This window comes from Octodon degus, unplaced genomic scaffold, assembly GCF_000260255.1.
Source record: "Octodon degus isolate 3935 unplaced genomic scaffold, OctDeg1.0 scaffold00005, whole genome shotgun sequence".
Classification (NCBI taxonomy): Eukaryota; Metazoa; Chordata; class Mammalia; order Rodentia; family Octodontidae; genus Octodon; species Octodon degus.
Window position 1 is genome coordinate 17,008,672 of NW_004524581.1, and position 25,978 is coordinate 17,034,649.

The window sequence follows — 25,978 nt, forward strand, 5'->3', positions numbered from 1 at the left end:
GGGAGCTTCCTGTGGGCCCAGCTCCACAAGCCCGCGGCCCTCGACCGCAGCCCTGGCGTCAGATCTTCCCTTGCCTCTGGACACCAAGGAGGCTCACGGGTCCCTACATGTCTCTCGGCTCTTCTATCAAGACTCAGCATCAGGCCTGGCTCTGCCATCAGGAGACTTGCAAGGGACATGGGGGTCCGTGGTCACAGTGAACGCCAGAGAACTGAAGGACAAGCCTGTCAGTCTGGGAGTTTTCCCACTCGTCTTTAGAAAACTGTGCTCTTAGCTGGGCAGGATGGTGTATGCTTGTAAACCCTGCACTCAGGAGAATGAGGTAGGACTTCTATAGAGTGTTCTAGAGTTCGAGGCCAGCTTGGGCTCCTTAGGAAGTTGAAGGACAGCCTGAACTACATAGTGAGATCCTGTCTCAAAAAAAAAGAAGACTATGTTCTCGGTGGACACATTCCTAGACACAGGTGCACGCGCACACATTCACACACACACACACACACACACACACACACACACACACTTACAGCTAAGGCTAACGGAAGAGGAAAACATCTGGGACACCTGAGAAAAGAACCTCAGCTTTCATAAACTACAAAAGGAAAAAAGAAAAAAAAAAAAAAAAGGATAATTTAGAGCTCGAGCAGAACAGGGAGGAGGAGAGAACAAAGTCTAAGCACCTTATACGTTTCTTAGTTAAATCGGAGGAATGCATGGAAGGAAAAAATGCACAACACTGTGGAACTGGCAATTTTACCTCCAAGAATCCAATTTTAAAATACATGTTCAAAAGACCATAAAGACATTTGTGTATCCACTGAAAAATGGTTACAGTAAGAAAACGGTTGACAATCCAAACACCCAACACATGGCAAACAGGGGCTGTACATGACTGGAACAACCCTGTTGGACGATCAAACCAAACAAAAATACAAGAAACCCACAATAAAAGCCAAAGTACATGCGTGCTCAACATCACACAGAAAATCGTGTGGAAGGATCCACCACAAGCTGGGCGCTCCAAGCTGGCTGAGCTAGAGGGCGGCTGAGGTGGGGCAAGCCACTTCACTACCCTTGGAAAATGTTTTTCTTTTGTGACCAAAGAAAAGTAAATCATTTTAGTGAAGAAAGAATAATACAAATACGTCCTCCACTTCGCTCCAGAGCCACAGCCTGCCACTCTGGCCCCAGATCTCCAGGGCACGGAGGATGTAGCCGCGGGAATCCAAGATGGCGCACACAGACCAACAATGGAGATGGAACTAGGGCTCTTGGCCCTCTCCCCGCTCACACACACAGGACAAAGCACCTGTCTGCTCCTCTCAAGTGGGCCCAGGGCCACCCCCCACCCAGGGCCGCCTCATTTCCTCTGAGATAAAGCATGCGCAGGGCAAGAAGGCCTCACAAATCCCTCGAGCAAACATGCAAGTCAAACAGCGCCATTTACCCTGCAAGGGCCTCTTCAAGTTTACAAGGCGTGGGAGGAACCAGGCAACAAAACCAGCCTTGTCCAGGGAGGCTGACCTTTGACCTGGGGCCCATTGGGGAGCAAACCTGTGGCCACCCTCACATTCCCTGCTTCCTCTGCCCCTGGCCTCCCTACCATCCTGGCATGAACAGCTGGGGAGCTGGTGAAGGCCAGCCGGGGACAGCGGGGGGCCTGGCAGCTGCAGAGCACCCATCCTTCTCTCCTCTCCTGGTGGGTGTCGGGATGGCACCTGCCAAAGACCATCACCCAGCAGTGCTCCCCTGAAGAACCTCAGTGACCACGGCTAATCTGAATGCCACTCATGCACCTGCTAACCCAAAGGCGACAGCTACGGAAGACAGGCAAGCAAGGAATGCAATGGGAGACAGGAAAAAAGACCTGCATCATTTGTGGGGCAAACACAAAGAGGGAAAAAGGGAGGAGTGCTGGAGCTTCATAAAAGCCATGTACGTCCTTAGGAGGCCAGAGAATGAGGGGCAAGGAAACTCTGATCTCACAAAAGAGCTGGGTGTGGTGGTGCACAGCTGTCATCCCTACACTCAGGAGGCTGAGGCAGGAGGATTGCCACAAGTATGTGGCCAGCCTGAGCGATGCGGTGAGCTCAATGGAGGCCAGCCGGACTATACAGAGAGACCCTGTTTCCACACACATACAAAAAAGAAGGCTCCCAAAACAAACCCATACTCAACAAAGACATCTTCTATTCCTACCCCACCCCCAGCCCAAAGCAAATCTGTCTCCACAGCAATCAAGAGTCCAGGCCTTTGTGCCGAGCAAGCTTCACTCTCCCCATCAAAGCCTGGCTCAGGGACTGACTCCCCAGGACCAAGCAGAAGCCAGAGCTGCACGTACAATCTCTCCAAGAAAGTAAAACCCGAGCGAAGCCCCACAGCAAAGGTTAACTGAGCTGAGCAGAGACGGGCAGGCGCAGAGCAAGGAGTAAACTCAGGGTGCTGGCCTCGGCCCCCTGCGCTCGGGTGCGAGTGGAGCTGCAGGCGCACGGGCCGAGACGGCGGACTCGCAACCCAGCATCCGAGGCGGTGAATAACAGCTCTTCAAGTCTGCAGTGAAGAAATGGCCTCCAATAAAACTACATTGCAAAAACGGGGAAAGAAACAAAATGGAAAAAGTACAAAGCTGAAGCAGCAGAACCTGAAGAGCCTGTGGTAGAAAAAGCACTGGACCAACGTGTAGTGAATGGGACGGTGGAGTATTTTCTGAAGTGGAAGGGATTTACAGATGCTGGTGGGAACCGGAAGAAAATTTAGATTGTCCAGAGTTAGTTGAAGGATTTCTTAACTCACAAAAAGCTGGGAAAGAAAAAGATGGTACAAAAAGAAAATCTTTTTTTTTTTTTACTTTTTTGGTGGAACCGGGGATTAGAACTCAGGCCCTTGCGCTTGCCAAGGAAGCGCTTATTCCACTGAGCCATCTCCCCGGCCCCTCAAAAAGAAAATCTTTATCTGACAGTGAATCTGATGACAGCAAGTCAAAGAAAAAGAGATGCTGCTGACAAACCTAGAGGTTTTGCTAGAGGTCTTGATCCTGAACAAATAACTGGTGCCACAGATGGTAGCAGAGAATTGATGTTTCTCATGAAATGGAAAGATTCAGATGAGGCCGACTTGGTGCTGGCAAAAGAGGCAAATATGAAATGTCCTCAAATCGTCATTGCTTTTTATGAAGAGAGACTAACTTGGCTTTCTTGTCCAGAAGATGAAGCTCAATGACTTACATCATATATATATATATTTTTTTTATATTTATATATTTATATATTTATATATATTATAAAATATGGGTCTTGGTTTTGATTTACTGTGTGAAAAAAAACATTCTAATGAAAATCAAGTTTCATATGTCAGGTGTTTTGTTTTTTTTTTTAGTGTGTGTCTGTGTGTGTGTGTGTGTGTGGCCAGCTCAGCCCACCAGGGGGCGCAGCTGGCTGGCATGTGGTGCTGGGGGATTGAACCGCGGTCCCTGGGCTTTCCCAAGCTTGTTCCAAGTAGGTGCTTTAGATCACTGAGCCATCTCTCCAGCCCCATATGTCAGTTTTGAAAGTAGTATTTGGGGGAGTTGTTGGGTTTTGTTTGTTTTGCATCTACAGCACTGGTTACTTTGAACAAATAAAGCTTTTGTAGTTGCTGCCTTTATCAAAAAAGAGCATTTGTGTACAGCAATTAACCACTAAGAAGAATATATACAGTATGTTATTTGTTGAAACTGTACTTCCGATTTGATTTGAAACTGTCTCATTGCTGTTTATCAATAAAATTTTGGGAAAAAAATACATGTATATACAAGATAGGATAGATATACAGTTACTTTCTCTTCATTGAGAAGAAAGGTTTGTACTAATATTGTTTAGACAAGATATCATGTCTGCATCCTGTTCTCTGAATAGCTACTTTGAAGATGACAATATTCGATGTATTAATTATCGTAATTGTCTTACCTGTTTCGAAACCATTTTATTGCTATTTTATCTTTTTTCTCATTAAAATGAATAAAAAGTAAAAAAATAAATAAATAAATAAAAAGAGCATTTGGTAGCCTGATACATTTCCTCTGCTTCTCTAAATGTTGGGGGGAACTGTCCATAGTCCAAATCAGAACTCATGCTTTAGCCCATATGCTTAAGGACCAGTCTGAGTTTGTTGTTTGTGTATGTATAAATAAAATTCTTATGTAAGTAAAAAAAATAAAAATAAAAAATAAACTCAGGGTTCTGGTACAGACAGGGCCCTTTCCCTTCATGGACAGCCACGCCTCCGCCTAGGACAGGAACAAGACCCTCACCACAGCAGCCCCCTCCTCACCTGCTTCCAACACTCACTTCCTCCACGTGATTTCTTCAGATGTAAATTCTGCCTTTAATAAACCTGAAAATCTGCGGTCTTTATTGCACCTGTTCAACTTGGCTCTGCGGGCTTGCAGTGGCTTCAGGGTGGCCCGGGGTTCTCTCCTCGGCATCTACCTCACTTCGTGTACACAGTGCTCCCCACGCACCGCACACCCCTTGGAATGAGGGTGCAGGGGGACAACACTGCGGCTTCCCTGAAGTCACGCAGTGAACCGATGGGACAATCGCGCTGCTGGCTGCAGGGCTCGCAGTCCCGGTAGACGCCTGCTGCCACAGCCTGCACATATTTCTCTCCTAGAAACGCCTCCATCGCTGACCCTCAGTCGAGGCCCCACGTAAATACCAACCTCTGCCTACAGGTAGGCCTCACCTCACACAGCCCAGGGCTCTCATCAGAGAGAGGGCCACGGAAAGTGCTCCTGATCACTCCCAGTACATTGACCTCGTCAGAGCCCACCCTGGGTGATCCACAGGAGGCCTCAGTAAGTATCAGAGAGAAAATGACCTCCGGAAGCAAGCTTTCCAATAAATTTGGTCCATAATGGAAAGTGCCGGAAATAGCCCAGGGATCAGTCAATAGCTGACTGGTTAAATCAATTACAGAATCACAGTGCCTCTATGTAACTCAATATTCTGCAAAACAATGAAGAAGAATTTGTACTAAGACAGAACAATGTATATGACATGTTTGTTAAGAAAAAAACCTGATCCCATTTTATGAAACAAATAAGTAAGCTGCAAGGGGTTGTACATGTACAGACAAAAATCTCAAAACTTTTTTTCTGGCAGTACACTCACAGTACTCACATTAGCCACATCTGTGGAATGAGACTGAAAACGTTTGCTGTTAGGTGGGCAGGGTAATACATACCTATAATCCCAGTGCTCTGAGAGGCTGAGGCAGGAAGGTCTCAAGTTTGAGCCTAACCTGGGCAACTTAAGGAGGAACTGTCTCAAACTCTTTAAAAACATAAAAAAAGGACCTGGGCATATAGCTCAGTGTGAAGACCCTGGTTCAAAGAAAAGCAATTTGTTCTCTCTTTTTTTTTAAAATTTATTTATGTGTGTGTGTGTGTGTGTGTGTGTGTGTGTGTGGCCAGCTCAGCCACTGGGGCTGGCTGGCATGTGGTGCTGGGGGACTGAACTGCAGTCAGTGTGCTTTGCTAAGCTTGTTCTAAGTAGGTGCTTTAGAACACTGAGCCATCTCACCAGCCCCTGTTCTCTCTTTTTGAACAATTAAATCTTAAAGTTATTTGATGAGGCCAAGCAAGAGCAGAGCTGGAGGCTTTGGTCCCCAGACAGTATCAAAGCCATGGGGCTGAGAGAAGGACAGGGGAAAAGAAAGCTGGGGAGGGGTGAGCACCCAAGAGGGTGGAGTGAGGGACAGGGACAGGGTCTGTGGAAACACTAGCGGGTAGACACGCACTAGGGCACAATGAAGTAGGCAAACAGATCAAGAATAATAGGAAGCAACTTTTCCACCCTTGTTTTAAAAGGGAGTAATGAAAACCAGAAAGGAAGAAAACTAGCATGAGGCTGGATTCAAACCATGTCAGTGAGAACTCATGGTTCTTCCTCAGTCATATTTCCGTATTGAATGTGTGCATTCCTGTGTTTCTACTCCTGTCTACTGCCAAGGTTGGGCGGCAGCAACAGGGTACCCCACTAGCTACAAGCACACCCAGGACTCAGATCATGTCCCTCTCCCCCGAGACAGGGTCTCACTACACAGTCCAGATGGACTCAAACTCACAACCCTGCTGTCTCAGCCTTCCCAGCGCTGTGAATGCCGGAACACACTGCCCCACCAGCTGGGTATGGCTTCTCAATCCCATCTGCCACTAAGAACAAAGACCCCGTAGTGAAATTAGTGGTAGCTGCAGGGACTGGAAAAGAGCCCGGGACACTGCTGATGCCAGAGAGTAAGGAAGTGCTCTAAGCAGCACGTGAGCAGCAAGTGTGGGGAAGCCACCACTGGCCACAAGGGATGAAGCCCACTGAGGAAAACAGGAAACCAAGAGTCTACAGAGAGGGAGGCAAGGAACTGTATGGAGGAGAAGCTGCAGGCACTGCCTTGTCTGATGACCAGATCAACCCCGTGGGAAACAGGCCAAAACAGACCACACCACAGTCCACCGGGCCAAGGAGGCAGACGCAGCGTTGCCCCTTTCACACTGACAGAATCTCCCTGGGAGGCTCAAACAAACCCATGCTGTGGAGTCTCCTACAAAATAAGTGGCCGGGGCCTTCAAAGGCACCAAGGTCATGAACATCAGAGAAGGCTGAAAAGCTCTGCTAGTTGGAGGAGCCGCGACAGAAACAGGCACACTGTGCTCTGATCGGGTCTCTTTCCTCTAAATGACAGCCTTCCCGGTCAGCATGGGCATGTAGGTGTCGGGTGTACAGAAGACTCGCCTCAGACTCTCCTCCAGGAAACATGAGCTAAGTGTATTTAGGGGTAGCCGTTAGGAAATGTTTGAAGTTTGCGGAAGGCCCTGTGTACACTTGCAGATTTTCTGAAATTAAAATTAAAATTTTTCAGAATGTACGTGTAATTGTAAATGCAAAGAAAGCAATGAAGATAACACCATGCTAAATTAAGGGATGAGTTTAGATTATTACGCACCAGCTTTGCTTCTTTCCACCATGACCCAGACTCTGGCAAATACTCTCCGCTGGGTCAGACTGGGCCATGAGGCTTAAAGAACTCAGTCTCCTAGGAAGGCCTCCAGCCCCAAAGCCCTCTCTGTACCCCTGGGTGCTGGACCAGAGCCAGCTACAGCAAATGCCACTTGCAGAAGCCAGGGCTCTGGCAGGGCCACTGCTCTAGTGGCCCAAGTGCCAGACAAGGTGAAGAGACTACCTTGCGACACCGTGCGGGTCAAAGCCACAGGCCAGCTCAGTTTCCTGTCTACCTGTGCAGGCCTCTAACACGGCAAAGGTTCTCTCCATCCCCAGCCTCACAAGATCCACACAAAGGAAACGACCCACAGATCCCTGGACCCCAAAGTCAAGTCCTTCCACTCAACCCAGCATGGCGCACCAGAGACAACGCCCTTCTTGGCAGCCCCGAGGGGTTCTAACTCTATGCGGCACCCGTGTAGCTATGTGACTGATGCCTGTCCCCTTCATAGGGTGCAGCTTCCAATCCCCAACCGGAGGACCGCATATGTGCCCACCATAGCCCAGTGTCTCCCACAGGGCCAAGTCCCACAAACCTGAGCCCAAGGACCACATGAATGAAAAGTACAGGAACAGGTGTGTGCATAGGCGGGTGAGGCCCTCGGCCTGAGCAGCTCAACCCCTGGTCCTACCTGCTGCTGCTGGGCCCGGAGGTCGCCGATCTCTTTCTGGTCCTCCTCGTGCAGCCGCTTCATGTCCTCCCACGACTGCTGCAGCAGGTTCCGCTCCCGCAGCAGCTGCCCATTCTCCCGCCGCAGCATGTCCACATCGTCTTTGAGCTGCGTCTGGTCACTGAGGAGCCGGCTATGGAGGGTGCTGAGGAACGTCCCACAGGCTGTGAGCCCCAGCCTCCCCCCCGCTCTAGGCATCATCAGACAGGCCCTACAGGTCCAACAATCACAAAAAAACCCAGACAGGAGCCCGTGGCAGCCAGGCCAAAGCCTGAAAACAGCCTTTTTTTTTTTTTTTGAGACAGGATCTCACTTTGTAGCCCAGGCTGGCCTTGAGCTCTCAGGTGGCCAAGTGCTGAAATCACAGGCACGTGCTACCATGCACTGCTTCCTCCATTTGCCAAACACCTGACAGCCGAATGGGAGAAGCATGTGCCTCTCCAAGGAAAGACAACAAGCCCTGACATGGCAGCTCTAAGTACTGCAGCGGGGTCAAATGCCAGCCCATGGGCAGGCAAAGAAGCTCCGAGCACCTCCAGGGGACCCCAGGGCACACCCTGGCCATGCCACAGGAGCAGGCCGCAGTAAAGCTATGACAACATCCAGAGACCCAGCGCTGACCTCCTGCCACACGCTGCAATCAGCCTTCCAACCTGCCGGCCTTCTGGGGTGGGCAGTGAATGATGGAAAGGGCTCACCTCCTCCTTTCATACTTAGGCAAATGAGGCTCATAGGTGTAATTCCTACTGGCTGCCTGCTAAAGGGCAGAGGCAGGGGCTGGACTAGAACTAGAGGACCTGGCTCAGGTGCAGAGACACAGAAGGACAGAAGGCGGCAGGTGGGCAGGCAGCGGGGCCCGACAGGTGTACTCACTGGTAGAAGTCAGTCTCCTTGGCCACCTCCTCGCACCTCTTCAAGGCGTTGGTGTGCTGGTTCTGCAGACTCTGCAGGTCCGACATGGCCCGCACACACTGGATCTTCAGTCTCTCGTAGTCAGGGTTCAGCCTATGATAGGGCCTGGCCCGTGAGCAAACGCCCATGAACACCAGCCCCAAGATCCACACGGACCCGAGCTAAGCCCCGGATGAGCCCAGCCTGACAGCTCCCAGATCCTGGGCTCCCCTGGTGGTTGCTAAATCTGGCTCCCTTGGCTGCCCAGGCCAGAGCAAGCAGGCTACGCAGATGGAGGTAGCCTTGCTGCTGAGGTCCTCCACATGGACCTGAGGGCTGAGGAAGCGCCACACGGTTCCCTAGGAGACACAGGCCTGGACCCACCAGAAACCTGGAAGGAAGTCCTCCTGTCTTCAGAGCACAGATTCTCAATCTTGGGCAAACCTCAAGATACCAATGCCCTGGCTGATTACACCAAGCTCTCTGGGTTGAGACCCACAGAGGAGGACTTTTTCTTTTCCAGTGCTAAGCTCCAACCCAGGGCCTCACACACACTAAAGTCCTCTGTCACTGAGCCATAGCCCCACAATTGGTCTTAAAGTCCCTGGGGATTCCAAATGCAACCACGCTTGAGAACAGCAGTCGAGAGAGGAGGGTCTCAAGGTGGGGCTCTCAGCCCAGCAGCACAGGTACCACTGAGGAAACTGCCAGAAGAGCAAATTCTCAAGCTAGGCATAACGGCACACACCAAGGATCCCAGCACTCAGGGAAGAGGCCGAAACAGGAGACTCGGGAATTACATGGCCAGTCTAGACTACACAGTGAGTTCAAGGCCAGGCTGGACTGCACAGGAAGACCCTGTCTCAAAACAATTAAACATTTAAAAAAAAAATAGAATTAAACATTAAAAAAAAATAGAAAAGAAAATTCTTGGGCTTAGCCACAGACCCTCTGAGTCACACGCTCTCCAGCAAAGGGGGAACAACTAGCAATCTATGCGTGAACAAGCTCACAGGGGCATCTCGGTGCATGCCTCAGTCTGACAGCTCCTCTACAGAGGGGTCTTCAGGGCCAGAAAGTAAACACTTGGTGGCCTAGGTGGGCTATGCACACATCCGATGTAACCAACTTGACTCTACCTTTGAGCACAAAAGCCGCTAAACACAAAATATAAATGAGTGAACATGGCTATGCTCCAATAAAACTTTACAGACAGCGGGGCCACACCCAGCCCGTGCCGCAACGTGCCGGTCACCAGAGGCACACGCTCCAGAAGCACAGGCCCAGGAAGCTCCCAAAAGAAAGGAGATTAAAGTGTTCCAGTCAAGCCCATGCAGCACGGGAGCTGAAGGAGACTCCCCTGCACCCCTTCTCCTCCAGCAGTCCTTGCGGGTTCCACAGGTACACAGACTCTGTCTCCAACCCATTCCAGGATCTTCACCTCTCGCCCTGAATCCCAGCAAAAGCAGCAAAGGATTTCTTCCAAGTGACAGTGACACCAGGCTGGAAGGACCTGCCTGATATACGCATGGCGGAGAACAGCTCCTGTCTCTACAGACCACTGAAAGTGCCACTGGACAACAGGGTGGGCTGGGTCTTTAGGAAGACAGAGAGGCGAACATGCACACAGGTCCAGCATTGGGAGGAGGGAGACAAGGGACAAAGGAAGCATATGGTCCCCAGGCTGGACAGCAGGGTACAGAGAAGGGCAGTAACAAGCCAGAGGCTTCCGACCAACCCGTGAGAGGCACCAAGCAGGCCCAGACCCCTCCAGCTGCTGCCCAGACCACCCATTCCAACATCATCTGGAAGGCGAGAGGAAGGACCTCGAAGGCAGTCCCAGGCTCTCCTGCCCTGAATCCACACAGTGCTTGAAGAAGCCCACCATAGTCAAGGGCCTCTGCAAAGCACAACAGGGACACACACACTCTCTCCTCTCAATGCCTGGGTTGTGGGATTCACGCCACTGCTTCTGATTTTTATTTGGAGGAAACAAAAAGCCCTCTGCCAAGTGCTGCCTCTGGGGAATCTAGGGACACAAAGTTTGGACATGGTGACATCCAGCCGTGCAGCCTGCGTGGTAGGAGTACCTAGGGGTCATGGCACTGGCGTCAGGACTGTGACCCCCCCGCCCTGGAGCTGAGAGCAGGGCTGGGCACGATTACTACCTCTTGTCGAAGGTTGCCCCGTGGGTAGCAAAGGCCAGGCGCTTGCGCAACTCGTTCCTCTCTCGGGTCATCAGCTGCAGCTGAATGGAGAGGTTCTCCACCTTCTCGTTCACCTGCTGGTCAGCAGGGAGGGGCAGCGGGGACGGCGCCTTCCCGGTGGTGCCTGTGGGCAGGTAACAGAAAGTGAGCTTGTACCTGGTACTCTCCTGAGCTCGAGGCACATTCGCTACTCATGGCCCTGCAGATGGGTCTTTAGCAGCCTGCTTTCTCAGGTGAGAACAGACGGCGCCCGGGTCCAACCCTCTGGCCTGGGCTGAGGATGTCCATTGCCCCCACAGCCTGGCTCTGCTTCCTCCAGAATGGATTGATTTGTATCCTCATCTTTGCCTGGTCTGAGATGCCAGCTGTCACCAGACATGGGCATGGCACAGGAGACAGCCAAGCCATGAGCAGAGGCCTGGGGAGGAAGGCATGCCTGGCACTTAACAGAACCCAGGCTCCAGGACTGCTGCCCCAGAGCCGGGGCCCGCTGACAGTCCCTCATCTCCCACCACTGCGGCTGCTAGGCCAGCACAAGGCCAGCCTGGGTGTGCCAGCTGCCAGCCACAGCCAAGCCCGGTGTGATAAGACACAGGAGGTCCCAGTGCCTCGGGCTACCTGGTCCATCCTGGACGCCATCACCAGAAGCTTCTGTAGGGCACCCCTGGCCTTGGGCTCCTACTGAGGGCAGAAGCCAGCTCCACCTCTCACAAGACCCAGACCCATACTTAGGAAGAATGCAATTCAACTATCCAGAGACAAAGCATTTTGCTCAAAGGTCTGGGAAAAGAGACTAATCCATCCCCACCAATATGGTCCACCTGACATCTCTCCTATTATCCTCCAGGAGGCCAGGGGAGCTCACAGCAGCCACCTCCTGCTGTGGATGGGACTGAGAAAGATGAGAAAGTTACAGTTATATCCCTGGCTTTCAAAGAAGCCAAGCAGAGATGAGCGGGCAGGAGAGAGCAGGACCATCAGGCCTGACCTTCATGCACCTGCCCTGGTGTCCAGCTGGGCAGCATACGCATGCCCACCCCTGCTGAGCAGGACAGGCGCTGGGCTGTGCACCACACACCTGTCCTCATCGCTTCCATCCATGGCTCCCTTCACCTCTGTGCTTGCCTCCCCCTGGGAATCCAGAAAGACCATATATCGGCAACCTCACACAGACTAGGCTGTGACAGCACAGCCACAGCTTCAGTCACTGTGCCACCCTGTCCCCTGTGTGTGTGAACTCCTACTTCCGGGTCCTGCCCCCAAAGCAGAAGCACACAGGGCGCAGAAACCATGAGGCCAGCCAGGCAGAGAACTGACAGGGGCAGGCTGTGACTCGGCCTCAGCACAACACAGATGGGACGCTCAAGAAGCCCCAGGCGGACCCCACGATGAGTCCTAAGATGCTTGCTAAGCCATGAGGTTCTAAAATAACAGCAAGTTTCTCCCACACTCCCTCACATTCACTTTCAAATAAACTTTGACACTGCTAAATAAAATAATTAAATAAATAAATAACAAGTGCTACAGAACATTCAATTAAAAATACTTTCTATCTTTACTTGTATTTCAGGATTGAAGGATGTTCTGGGCACGAAGAAGCCTTCCTGTCCAAATGGCGGCCAGGCCCAACTGTCCGCGCTGCGGACTCGCTACTCCTTGCAAGCCCATCTGGCCTCACTTCCCGGAGTTTCCTCCCTTGGTTCCCCTCGGGGTCACAAGGCACAGGCAGTGAAGGCTGACGCCAAGCCTCCTTACCACCTATTAGAACGACCAGAACAGAAAACGACCATCCCCAAATGCAGCAACGGCGCGGCGCAGCGCAGCTCACGACAAGATGGGGAAGTTTCTCATGAAGTTAAATAGGCAATCTCGTGGCACTCGGCAACCCCGCTCCTGGGCGCTATCCCATGAGAGATGAAAACGTATGCTCCCCCAAAACTCGGCACAGAACTGGGGGCGGCAGCTGGAGGTCGGATAGACAGCAAGGGAAGAACTCCTGACCCACACAAAGCCCTGCACTACCGACGCACACCTGAGCGCGGGGGAATCCGAGAGCCTTGGGGGGTGGGGAGATCCGGGATCCGGGAGCCTTACGCGGCGTGGAAGACGCCAGACTCAAAAGGCCGTGTTCAACGCGACCGCGAGCAAAAGCCATTCTGGGGAAGCCAGAGAGCAGGCACAAAGTAAAGATGAGCAGTTGCTTGCCTCAGAGGTGGAAGGAAAGGCTGATCAGAAAATCTCAGGAGAAAACAACAGCCAAGTCCCAGAGGAGTCCTTCCGGGTGAAGGAGCCAGTCCATATCTTAGAGGAGCCACCAGTCCCACAGCTGCATGTACGAGCCACAATTCAGACTGTGACTGAAAAAGGACACGTTTTACCGTATGCAAATTATACCCACAGAACATGACTTTTTAAACAAGTTTCTATAAGTTGAAAATTGTCAATGTGGAAACCCAAACTGGACCCCTGGCCCCAGGAGTAAGGTAACAGCTGAGAAGGATCCACCCTCACCAAAGCTATCATAAACATTCTCTTAAAAACAAGCAAAACGAACAAACGAATTGTCAACGAAAACCTTCAGGCCCCTTTGCCAACTCGAACATCCAGTTCTCTGCCGGTTTCCTGCATCCAGAGGCAAATACCCGGAGAGCTCTGACTTCACTACTTCCCCTTCTCCAGCCGGGCACCCATCGAGCGGCAGCTGCTGCTTGCTCAAGATTTAAAAGGCCCCGAAGGGTGCTGGAAAATGTGAGAAGAGCCTGCACAGGCCCGCACAAATGGCCCTGCACCACGAATGAAGAGCGGCTGCCCTCCGGGGCTGCTTACGAGAAGGAAAGGGAGACGCACAGAAGAGCAGCACAAATGTAGAGCCAGGTCCCCACTGCACAAGTTCTCAGGCAGAACATGGGCATCAGCGGCTCCCAGCCAGCCCCATCCACAGTCCAGGACAATCAGGACCAGCCAGGGTCACCCGTGTCCATGCGGAACCACGGCTTCTTCAGCCACAGCAGCTGTACTCGAGCGCCTGAGAAATGCAGACCTCTCAGAAGCCCTGGGGTCACTCAGTGGTTGCCACCCAAGGGGGCTTGGATGATTCTGGTCCAGGCCAAAGCTGTGTCCTCTGGCCAGTGTGGCCTTCCTCTCCCTGTTTTACTGAATGTCTAGCAGCCACTGCTCTGCAGAAACCTAAGCCAAGACAAGCAGCACTGGGCCCACTGCTGGCCCCAGCTTCACCCTGAGAAGCACCATTTCCAGAAGACGCAGCTCAAGCACCACCTCCCCTGGCAAGCTACTCCTGGTCCCCATTGTCAGAACTCACTGCGTCTTTCCCAGGGAGACTCGGTAGTTTCTGTCCAGAAGGCAGCCGGGCAGCCTGTTCACCTTACCTCTCCCCAAACCACTCTTGCCTCCCTAGTGGTGAGGTAAAGCTAGGGACTGTGCCTCGGGCGACCCCCGTGTCACTGAACGCATCTCCAAAGGAGGAGGTGTTCCTACATGCCTGGGGAACTGAGAAATGACAGGTTCCCAAAGGCTGTCCCGGGCAGAAAGGCTGTCCAGGAAGAGTCGGGCAGAGGTCACAGGGAGCAGCCCAGCTCCAGATGACTCACCTCCGTCCACATCCCTTCTTTCCTTCGAGCAGTCCTCACCGGACCTGAGGGAAGCCCTCCAGCACCTCCTCCCTCTCCCCTTCCTTCTCTTCCTACTCCCGCCCCCACTCACCATCAAGGTTCACTTTGTGAACCCTGCCCAGGGCTATCTCTTACCCTCCTCCAAACCTCCCTAAGAGCCCAGGATGACAAAGAAAAGACGACCAAGAAATCAGGTCAGGATGAATGGGGAGAAAAAAGCAGCAACTACCGGAGGAACAGAGTGTGGCTTCTCAAGCAGATGTACACAGCAGGTTAGGGACCTGCAGAGGGTGTGGAGAGCTACAGAAGCCACATGTCCCGCTGGGGAGCAAAAAGGACCCCACAACCTAGAGACAGTCGGCAAAGACCTAATGTATTGCGGGCAGGGCCCCAGGTGAGGTGCAGCCAGCAAGAGCTCCCAGCAGCCGACTCCAGGGACCCCGTCGGAGCCTGTCCCAGACTCTCCATCCTCTCAGAAACCTCAGAGTTTGACAGCCAGATGGGGGGGGCAAAGCCCACCATGTGCTTGGATCCCTACCAAGTGTCCAAGCGCTGCTGGGCAGGGACCTGGCTTTGTGCTGCCCACAAACTGGGCAGAGACCAGCAACAGAGCTGTTGTCAAGGAGAGGAGACCCCTGCCCCTGCTGCCACCCTCCACAAGGAACTCTAGATAGAAAGGTCTCTGCTCACAAGGAGACTAGAGAAGCAGTCGCCAACCTTTCTACCACTGGGGACTGGTTTGGTACAAGACAATTTTTCTAAGGGACACAGGGTTGGGGTGCAGGGTGTTGAAATGATTCCAGCACACCACATTTATTGTGCACTCTATCTGCATTATTATTAGCTTCTCATAAGGACCCTGAAACCCAGGTCCTCACCGGTGCCGTTCTCAGTAGGGTTCGAGCTCCTATGAGAATCTAATGCTGGCCGCTCTGACAGGAGGCGCAGCCTGTGGCACCAGCGATGGGGAACAGCTGTGCACACAGGTGCAGCTCTATGCCCACTAGCTACCTTCAGCTGTGCCGTCCAGGTTCTAACAGGTCACAGTGGCCGGGGGGTTGGAGGTCCCTGCATTAGAGGGACTGGCCCTCTTCTTCCTCTAGTCTGTTTGTGACAGTGAAAGCGTTCTTCAACTGTTATGCCCCACGTGGCTGCCACTAGCCACAGCTGGCTACAGAGCACCTGAAACTAGAAACTTAGATTCCATTTAACTTCAACTCATCCAAACAGGCCGGTGTGTCGAGTGGCCCTGGACACTGTCAGGCTATGACACGTGGCACTGCGGGTGCAGACAGCCCACCACGAGCCTGAAAGAGGAGGCCTGAGTGGTGGCCAGGCCGGATGTAAAGCCAAGCATTTCCTGACTGGCTGAGGCAGTATGGGAGCATGTTCCCTGCTGTTTGCACCCAAAGCGCCCTGTCACCTATGGCAGAAGAGCAAGAAAGCAAGACTGGGCTCCCATGAAGCTGAGAGGACTCCGAGCAGACGAAAACCACCAGAGCTCGCAGCTCTGCAAAGCTGGGCAGCAATGCAGGAGGAGCTGCCACCAGGCGCCCAGCACAGCAGTGCTCTCAGCCTGCCCGGGGCTCCCAAGCGGCATCTGGGAGGGGGCGTCTCCCTCCCAAGGGCCAGATTCCTTCACAGTGCAGAGCCAAGGGACCGGCCCCACCATGATGCTTCTCAGAGGATGTGCGGGTCTGCACAGAAGGCAGCCTCCCGCACCATGCGCAGTGGCTTCCGGGGCAGGAACACACCCCTCCCCCTGTGAGAAGGCGCATGCTCCCGGGAAGGGCACTGCAGCAAGCTTAAGAGTGTCAGTGGGAACGAGCTTGTCAGTATCTGTTAAATCGTGAGGCAGGAGCGAGTAGACCTGCCCTGTGGCATGCTTCCTGAAGAGCAGAACCGCGTTGGGGACTCTGACACTTCCCTTATAGCCGGCCTCCCACTCAGGCCTGGGGGAGCTCTGCCCAGTGGTCCAGAAGAGGCCTCCCTAAACCCCAGACAGGTGAGGGCTATGGGTTCAGCTGTGGTCCCCAGCAGATGTTAAAGTGCTAACCCAGAAAATATGACCATGATCTTATTTGGAAATAAGCCTGCACAGTGAATTCAAGGCCAGCCTCAACTACTTAGTGAGACCTTATTTAAAAAAAAAAAAAAGGGCCAGCCAAATAGTTCAGCTGATTAAAGCACCTGCAAGCAGGCACAGGGGCTGGGGGTTCAATCTCCGGGCCCGCCGTGCCAGCCCTGCCTGCCCCAAACTGAGCTGGCAATTGAGACTGGATGTGTAATCCCAGCACTTGGGAGGCTGTAAACAAGAGAATCACTACGAGTCCGATCTAGTAGTGAGACCCCAAACACCCTGTAGACTCTTCCCTAAGATACAAAAAACAAAAAAATTTTTAAAAAAATTTTAAAAATGAATGAAAGAGAAATCTGGGCCGGCGAGATAGCTCAGCGGACTAAGCACCTGCTTAGGCAAGCACAGGGTTTGATCCCAGGCACCACATGCTGCGCTGGGTCTGCCCCCAGGCACGCTGAGCCGGCCACAGGGTCGGGGCAGGGAGGGTGGCGCACGCCTGTAATCACAGCATTGGGGTTGGCTGAAAATAGGAGGATCACTGCAAGTCTGAGCTGTGTAGTGAGACCCTTTACCAAATACATTTTAAAAAAGAAGAAGAAAAGAGAAAGAGAAAGCTGTAGACTTGAGACATGCTACTGCATGCGCATGCACACACGCAGGAAGAGCGGTGATTACGAGGTGGGGGCGGGGAACTGCGTGTGTGAGCCATGAAGGACTGCGGGCCGCGCAGGAGGAGCTAGTGGAGAGGCCTACAGCAGATCTCAGCCCCAGAACCTTCCACGTGTGTCCTTGCTGACTCTGCTCTCAGGACTTGTAGCCTCCAGGACTGAGTACAGTGGCAGCCTTGGCGGACTCTCAGGGGATCTCCTGCCGACACCTGTCTGCTCCTCCATCACACTAACCTCCCATCACACTAACCTCCCATGTTGTCATGGTTACCTAATGGTCCCCATAAACCCTAAGACCCAGGAGCAAAAGGATCTCAACTGTCCTGTTCACCATGATGTCTCAAGCCCACCCCAGCACACTGGCAGAATTCTGAAACGACCTGACAGACTGCCATCAGCCCATGGCTTGGTTCTAGAATCACAGGAGTGTGTCTTCCTTCTCTGAAGACACTGATGACCCTCCTTCTCCATGGCAGAAAACAAAATAATCACACCTTTGAGCCCTACCAGCTCAGTAACTCCAGGACTCAGCCCTTAAGGTGTTTCCAGCCTCACAGGCTCAGGGGCCAGGAAGGTTGAGATCAGGGTACACCCTTCCTGCTGGGCCCATCAACAGTGACCCAAAGCATGACAGCCTCACCTCAAAGGCTTCAGGGACCCAGGCTTAGAGAACATCAAATCCAGGACCAGCTACTCCTGCCTGGGGAGGACAGCCCCAAGGGGTTAGTCTCACAGATCTGGCTGTTAAGGAACCACAGGGCCTTGTGGGAAGGGAGGCCTGACTCCCTGAGAAGCCTAGACCTAATGGAAATGAATGGCAAACATATGCCTCTCCACACCTGTTTCTCTAGCACCACCAGACAATCCCACAAATACTGTGACCAAGAGGCCCAGCACTCTCCTATGCGGTCCAGCTCAAACCCGCATCCCGCCAGTCTAGTGTCCTCCAGGAAGGAGGGACTCACCCACGCTGCTGAGGGAGCTGCTGCTCTCCGAGTCCGAGGGCATGATGGACAGGACGCTGTAGGTGGACCCTGGGGACAGAAGGGGAGATGTGTGTTACTAGCCCAAAGGGGCCACTTTCCACACCCCAGGCACCGGCAGCAGGTCTGAGCCCATACCAAGTTGTGGGGGGCCACGCCACACTAGGAACGGAAGTAGCACCGTGCCCAACAGGATGTGCTGCGGCAGGACCTAGGCTCAGGTGCTTCCACCCAGCCTCATGCCTCACTTTACCCACACCATCTGCTAAAGAGTGACTGATGGGCAGGAGAACTTGGAAGTCACCTGCTTGCTTTTTGCAGGGACACCTGGGGAAAGGCAAGCCCAGGGACTATCATGCCCCGGGTAAAATGGGTACAAGGCATTTTCTGTAGTTTTATCTGCATGCATGCTTCTGGCTCCCAGGAAGAGGAGACGGGACACGTTACAGCTGGGATCTAGTAGGTCCTGCAAAGGCCCACGGTACTAAAGGCTTGGCTGTTGATGGGCTTTGGGAAAGGGACTAAAAGTGAAGGCTCTAACTTGATTATGAGCGCTCTAAATTAACTATGAGGGCTCTAACATGATTGATCATAATTTCACAGCAGTATTGGGAGGTGCCAGAAACAGGAAGTGGGACGCAACTGAAGAAAGTGGATCCCAGGGAGGTGACCCTGGGGACTAACTCTGATCCCCATTCTTCTTTCTCAGTCTAAGTCCTGGCTGCCAGCAGGTGTACCACGCCCTTCCTCCACAATGCTCCTGCCTTGCCAAGGGCCTGAAAGCAACAGAGCCGGGGGACCACCAGCCAGAATCAACCTCTCGCCGCTGAAGCAGTCATTCTCAATCATTTCTCTGGTGACAGTGGCAAAAGCTACTGCTGCACCTGAAACACCAACCCACCACCTGCTCTTCTGATGGTTCTGCGCTTATGTCCTGACTGCAGTCAAGTTCAGCCCTTAGTCAGTGTTTTCCCTCTCAGTAAAACATACTCAGGGCTGGAGCGGCTTTCCAGTAAAGAACTTGCTTAGTGTGCGTGAGGCCCTCAGTCCATTGTCCAGGACCAAAAATAAAAAGGAAGGATGGAGGGATGGAAGGAAGGAAACAAAGAAGGCAGGAAGGAAGGGGGGAAATAAAGGCAAAAGGTTACTTTTAAAGCCACCAGTAAAACCAGAGAGTAGCACATTCAGGGGGAGAGGTCCACCCCTGTGCTGTTAGTTCCTGGTATGGGAACACAAGCATCATGGTTTGGTTTCTGTTCAAATATTTTCAAAACCAGATGAAACCCGCCTGGCACTGGGAACAGCAGCGCAGCTCCTGCGCCAGCTTGGCCAGGCAGGCACCAGGGTCTGGGTCGCACACAGCGGCTGCAGCCGGCTGCACGGTGCTCGGCAGAGGTCGGCCTGTGTTCATGTCAGCAATCTCATTTCCTGCTGATGAATGAAAACCATGTGCTCGGCTCTCCAGACTGCAGCCCAGATGAAAGGAAATGCGAGCAAGCCTAGTGGAGGCTGCACGGGGAGTCCGGAGAGCAGAAAGCACTGCGCATGGGACGGACGGCTGGTCTCAGGGAAGGTCACAACCGGAGGAATACGATGTTTTGTTCCTGGAACCCAAAGCACCGCAGAGTGGGCCGTATAGACGGGCGAGCAGTACAGGCTCTGAACAAGCCTCGGGGCTCTGGTGTCAGAGAGCTGCCAGGAGCTAACGAGATCGCAGGCTCCAGGGGCAGACGGGCCAAACCTCACACACACTCAACTCACACTCCGAAGAGAAAGAGGGAAGGAAGAGCTGGGGAATCCAGGAGCAGGAAGAGGAGACTCCAGGCTGGCAGGCTCTCAGGCACAGGGAGACCTCCTGGGGACAGGAGAGACTCCCTGGGGCCAGGAGAGACTTGGGGTGGTAGGTGGAGAAAAGAAACAAACACCCATCGGATAAATGCAGCGCAGTGGGGCACGTGATGCTGAGCCTGCAATCCCAGCACTTTGGAGGCAGAGGCAGGAGGATCAAGGTGAGTTCTGAGGCCAGCCTGGGGTACATAGTGAGTTCAAGGTCAGCCTGAATTGCATGGTAGGACCCTGTCTCAAAATCCCACAGAAATAAATCACGGCAGGGAGTTAGACATACATCTATCAGAACAAGAGGAAGTGGAAGAGAAACACGATAAAAGGGACTTCAGGAATACAAGGAACCAGGACGGGGGGGGGGGTCCCCTGTACAGAATTCTCTGTGAATCCCTGAAGCACAAAAGTGCTCCACCTGGACTGAGGCTGAGCTGGGGGGTGAGTGGGGGTGGCCACCCAACAGGCCTGCCCACGCCCTGCCCCTCCCCCCAGGCTTTGCAGCCAGTGCTGTCTCAGATGACAAGGCCACCAGGGAGGGGAGGCACAGGGCAATCTGTGCGTCACCCATAGGGAGGGGAACCTGAGCATCCCATTCAGCTAGGGTCCTTCTAAAACATGAATGAGCCTTGTTCCACCCCCTGGATTTCCAGCCCAGCCCACACGATCAGTTCTGCTACGCCTGGAACACCTCTGCGTTTCTGACTCAGTAAAACCAGGAGCAATCCATATTCTCTCTCTTCCAGCACACCTGTTAAGCCCAGTGAGATCCAGGCAACCCACTGACACTTTCAAGGAACAGGAATCCGACACTGTCTAGTTTCTAAACTTAACCATCTACTTTAAATTTAAAAAAAAAAAAAAAAAAATCCTGCTATGGGGGCATTGCTGGCTGCTATGTTGGTGCGTTGTTTTTGAAAGATGCCTACTTGGTAAAGTGGGAACAGATAAAACTCCCCTCACACCTCCAGAAATCCATGCCAACCCCTGTCCGTGACGCTGGCAGCCAGTGCTCCGGCAGACGCCACCGCAGGGACAGGACGTTTGCTTGGTTCTCACTGCTGGCACCAACGGTGCCCATCTTCCTGTAAACCACCCCTCCCTTCAAATCAGCTCTCTCCTCCCCCGTAGCAAGTCTCCACTGTTAATTAAACTTGGCAGGCGCCCTTCTTTCTCTCCACCCACTTCCCTCCCTTGCTGGGGGAGTCCATGAGCCAATGAATACATTCTGTTCCTCTGCCCTGTCCCCCAAGTCCCCACTGGGCTCTGGGGCCCATCTGGGGCAGCATGACATCTTTATCTGCATCTCTGGGCACCACCCCACCTCCAGCCTCGGTCAGCTGGCAGGGTTCCCTGGAGCTAGTGGGGGTAGTGATTAAGATTGGACAGGGCCCAGCTTTTACAGTGTTCCCAGAGCCTCGGACGTCATTAAGGGAGAAAAAAGGGCCCGAAGACGACATTGTCTTGGTCATGCTTTTGTCTTTGTGGCTATTGTCATAAACGCTGTGTGGTGAGAACTTGAGAGACGAGGCAAGAAGGATCACCTCCCCCATCACGAGGTGTCCTTTCAGGGCGTCCAGTGTCATCCAGCTCTGGGTTTCACAATCAAATCCAGAAGTCAGCAGGAGTCCCACCTCCGCCAAGCACACACCTGAAATCCAAAGAGCCCAACACTGCCCCGGGGTCTAGGAAGGAGGAGTAAGGTCCACCCCACAGATACAGGAGGAGTGCGGCCACCTGGCACTCGGACTCAGCCCTGAGTACCACCCGCCATGGTGTCCGACACCTGCATGTAGGCCTGTGCAAAGGACCCGGAGAGAGTGGAGGGATGAGGGACAATTCCAAAAAGGGCAAGCTTGAGACCCGCAGCAATGGACCCATGCCACTAGGGCCACAGGCTGCCAGAGAAGAGTCGCCAGCTGAGATGCAAATGCAGCTCCCCGGACAGACACAGAAGCCTTTGGGAGCCAGCTGGCCTGGTGACCCTCTGATACCGACCCAGCCACAGGCATTGTCTGTGTCCTTCGCAAGAGCCCAGCCCTGCTAATCTGTTTACTCTGTGACTCAGCCCCACTGGGTCACAGAGACCACTTCAAAAGAACTTCCAGTAAAGTCACCCAAGCGATAAGGGAACGCCCCAGGCTCCCAGACCTCCTCCGGCAGCCGAGGCAGCCCACAGCCCGCACGGGAGATGCCACATGTCCCTCGCACACCCCTCATCCACCCGGAGGTGTAAAGGGCTGGTGACTCAGACTTCCACCTGGAGACCCACAAGGTGCAGGGACTTGCTGCAGCTTGAACCAGCATGCAGGCTCTCAGGCCTTTGGGAGGACCAGGTCAGCAGGAGAAAGGCCGGCACTGAGAAAGCGGATCATGGGTCTGCTGTCCCCTGCACTCAGCCATCTGGGAAGCGGGCATTGGGGCTGCCGTGCTCTGGAGGCTCTGGGGACCTTGGCGACAGCAGGAGGCACCACCAGGCACCTGCCCCATGCCATAGCCTCCAGCTCACACCTGCAGAGCCACAGCCCCGGGACCCAGCCCATCGTTCCTCAGGCTCCCACATGCATCCTGTGCCCGCATGGCACCAGGCCAGGCTAGGGAGGACACCAGCCAGAGGCTGCTCACCTGCTGTGAAACTCAAGAGGGCCCTGCCCTTCTCTGGGCCTCAGGGACAAACAACACAGCAGTGACCAAAACCCAGCCCTCACCAGCCTGCCTGGGCTCAGCTCCCAATCTGTGTGTCCTCAGGGATAGCCTCTCTGTGTCTCCATCTGGACACAGGGTACATACCATGCCTGTGGCTGTGAGGGTCGGCTGAGTCAGAGCCCAGAAAGAACCTGAAACAGCACCTGGCCCAGCCAGTGCCCCTTCCCACTCTGCCTTTCTCCATTCCCGGATCACCTAAGCAGTGAGCTGGGACAAAGATGAGATCATGGTCCACGAAGGCCACCCGCCACCCGCCAGACTGTGCGGCAGTCTCTAATAATAATAATAGCAGCTAATGGGTACTAAGTGCCACTCAGTGCTGGGGCTGTGCCTAAGCACTGCGCATGCACTGCCTCAGTTACCTTCTATGACAACCCTGAGGCTGTCATTACGTCCAATTACAGAGGAGGAAGCTGGGGTTGCAAAAACTAAGCAACTTGCTCTTTAGGGCCAAAGAAGCCAGCTGCCTGGCTCTTGCACACAGCGCTGCTGCCAAGCTCTGAAGTGGAGAAGGAATCAGGGAAGACTTCATAGAGGATGGGGCCTCACATGGCCCTGGATAAGCCCTGAGAGCCCACGTCACCTTGGAGGAGACAACAGGGAGAACCCATTTCCTGGGCAAGTGTAGAAGATCTGCAGCAGGGCTGGCTGCGCTCAGGGTCCGTGCCAGCTCTCTGAGAGTGTGCCTGTCTTCTCTCTCTCCTCCCTGCACTGAGACAACACTCACAGGCACTAAGCAGAGCTGAGCACAGGGCTGAAGGCAGGAGCAGGAGGAGAGACAGGGAGGAGCTATGGCGTCCTGGCCCCCTAGACAGGTGCCCAATGCAGGGCGCTGAGCAGGCCCCGGAACATGACCAGCCACTCAGTCCACAGCCATGGAGGCTGGAAGCAGCTGAGGGCAGGCTGAGGCCCACAGTCAGAGGCTGACAAGCTCAGGCACGGAAGGAAGGCCTGGGGTGACCTCGACCCTGGGACGCAGCAGCAGCAGCAGACACAGGCTATCACTCAGGAAGGTCTGAACCCACACAGGCCCACCTAGAAAATTCTTACTCCCCAGTGCCTGGGCTTCTCCTGATTAAGGGGAAGACTCTTCCGGCAGCCTACGTAACCTTCCTGGATGCTCACTTTCCCCCGCTTTTCTGGTAATCTCACAACAGAAGTCACCTGCCTGCTGTAGCAGCCATGTGACGATGCTTATTCCCGCTTTGGCATCGCTGTAAGGGCTGCTGTCCCACCTTGCCAGGGCAACCTGGGTGCCCACTGCTGTCTCCACGGTGGGCGGGACAGAGAGGGGAGTGTATGGAAGGGGCATGCTACAGGCTCTGGAAGCCAGGCTCCTGGGAAACCGGGAACTGAGGTCAGGAAACTCTGGCCTCAACTTTGCCACCTGTGATCCCCCTCCCTCCCTCAAAAAGGCCCCAAGCAAAAGTAGGGAAGGGGTGAGAAAGTAAAATATGAACACTCAGAACATCAAAAGCAAGGCCCTTCTCTCATGCTGGCTGGGCCTACACGTGTGCAGGTGTGCACGTGAGCTGCTGGGACCTGCAGAAGGGAAGACGGATATCATGGTGTCCCTAGGGATGCAGGGTCAGTAGTGACACTGCCTGCTTCCCTATGGGCAGGACGAAGCTCCCGATGGCCCAGGGATCAGCACAGGGCATGGATTGGGGACATGCCCCCTTCCCTATCACCCTTTTAGAGCTGCGCAGCTCCAGGTGGGGAGGGAGGAGAAGCAGACCACGCTGGGAGGGCACCAGGAAGGGACAACTTGGTTGTGGCTGCCATCATACAGGACAAGCCTTGCCGGGCTGGGGAAGCTTTGTACTCCAAAGCAGAGGGGACCCAAGACAGGGTCTGGCAAGCACAGCAAGAGGGACAAGGACACCACAGAGGCCCCAGAGGGTAAGCAGGAGGGCACAGGTTTCTGGAGCCAATCGGGGAGAGGCTCAGTAGCAATGAAATGGCCACGCCTGACCAGAGTCCCAGGGACAGGAGGACAGATAAGGGAATGGATGGGGCAGTCACAGTGTCACCGCCTTGCCCCTGGACACAACTCAGACCACACCCAGATGGCCTGGGCAACCTGAGTGGCACAGACACTGAGGAGGCAGCCAGCATTCCCTGTGCTCGTGGGCACAGCTGCCCAGGATGAACCCCTGAGATAGCAGGAAGTGGCTTTCCGAGGCACGTGAGACTGCCCTCTCCAGGCACAGACTGGACTCAACTCCCTTTCTGGGTCAGCAGGGAAGAAGCACAACCCAGGGGCCGGGCCTGGCTGGCAGCAGAGCACACTGTACTCCGTGCTGCAGGGCATCTGGCTCTGCAACCTGTGGGCCAGGCACTGGGGCTAGCTGCCTCCCACCAGCAGTGCGGCCGCGGGCAAGTGGGCTGAGACTCCATCATGCAGGGCAGTGAAGGCTCGGAGCATAGCTGGGCCATGCAGGCTACCTGCAATCCTGATGCCACAGTCTCCTGGGACACTGAGCCCCCTCTCCGGTTTTGGCACTGCAATGTCTGGGGACGGCATCTGGCCAACAGTCTCCACTTTTCACCGAGCACCTCCCCAGGGAGCTGTAACGGCAAGTGGCCCTTCTCTGTATCTAAGGACAGCCCTGTGCTTTATTTTCCTCTCCCATCATTCTGCCCAACCGTGGCCAATCTCAAGCCAGCCCCAGCCTCCCCTGCAGCCCTCATGTTCTCTGCACACAGAAACCGCCTGTGTACTTGGGCACAGGGCACCACGCCGGGTGTCATGCCTGCTCTCTCGCCCATCCTCACTGCCACTCACACATGGGCATCAGGCAGCCACAGCAAGAGAGGGGGACAGTGGTTTACACAGGACACCGCCCTTGATGGGCAAGTCATCCCCGGGCAACACGCCTGCTTCCCACTGCCCAGCGAATGCCAGGCTAGAATTCATCAGAGACCAAGACAAGACAAACCCCTGCCCTCGTGGAGTTCACATGAGCAGGGAAGTGGGGAAACATAGACGGCATCAGGAGCAACACAACAAGGTGAAGTGGTGGGTGACCCGTGCGGAGCAGAGAGGCAGAAGCCGTGGTAGAGCAGCTGGAAAGAGGACCAGTGTGAAGGAAGCCTGGCCTGCTGGACAACTGCTGTTCTAAGCAGAGTAACAGAAAGTGCCAAGGTCCTGGGCCTGCTGCTACCGCGGAAGCCCATGCAGCCTGCTGGAATCCCCTGTAGAAGTGGGTGAGGTCACATCGGTTCAGGGCGGCCTGAGAGGCTACAAGAGGACTCTGGGCTTTCCTCTGA

The 25,978-nt window shown here is 53.9% G+C and overlaps 1 protein-coding gene across 8 annotated transcripts in view; it reads right to left on the reverse strand.

The window, feature by feature from the left end:
- The window catches only part of Dlg5 (discs large MAGUK scaffold protein 5), a 117,806-nt gene that overhangs the window by 49,077 nt on the left and 42,751 nt on the right, over window positions 1–25,978 (reverse strand). For 6 of the 8 annotated variants that reach the window (XM_023719008.1, XM_023718999.1, XM_004624078.2 and 3 more), the window contains exons 2-5: window positions 18,143–18,211; window positions 10,762–10,924; window positions 8,576–8,719; window positions 7,664–7,847 (exon numbers count right to left, since the gene is read on the reverse strand). In XM_023719008.1, the coding sequence (XP_023574776.1) occupies window positions 7,664–7,847; window positions 8,576–8,719; window positions 10,762–10,924; window positions 18,143–18,211 (560 nt within the window). The remainder of the gene's footprint in view (window positions 1–7,663; window positions 7,848–8,575; window positions 8,720–10,761; window positions 10,925–18,142; window positions 18,212–25,978) is intronic. The other 2 variants (XM_023718995.1, XM_004624079.2) reach the window with 2 other exon arrangements.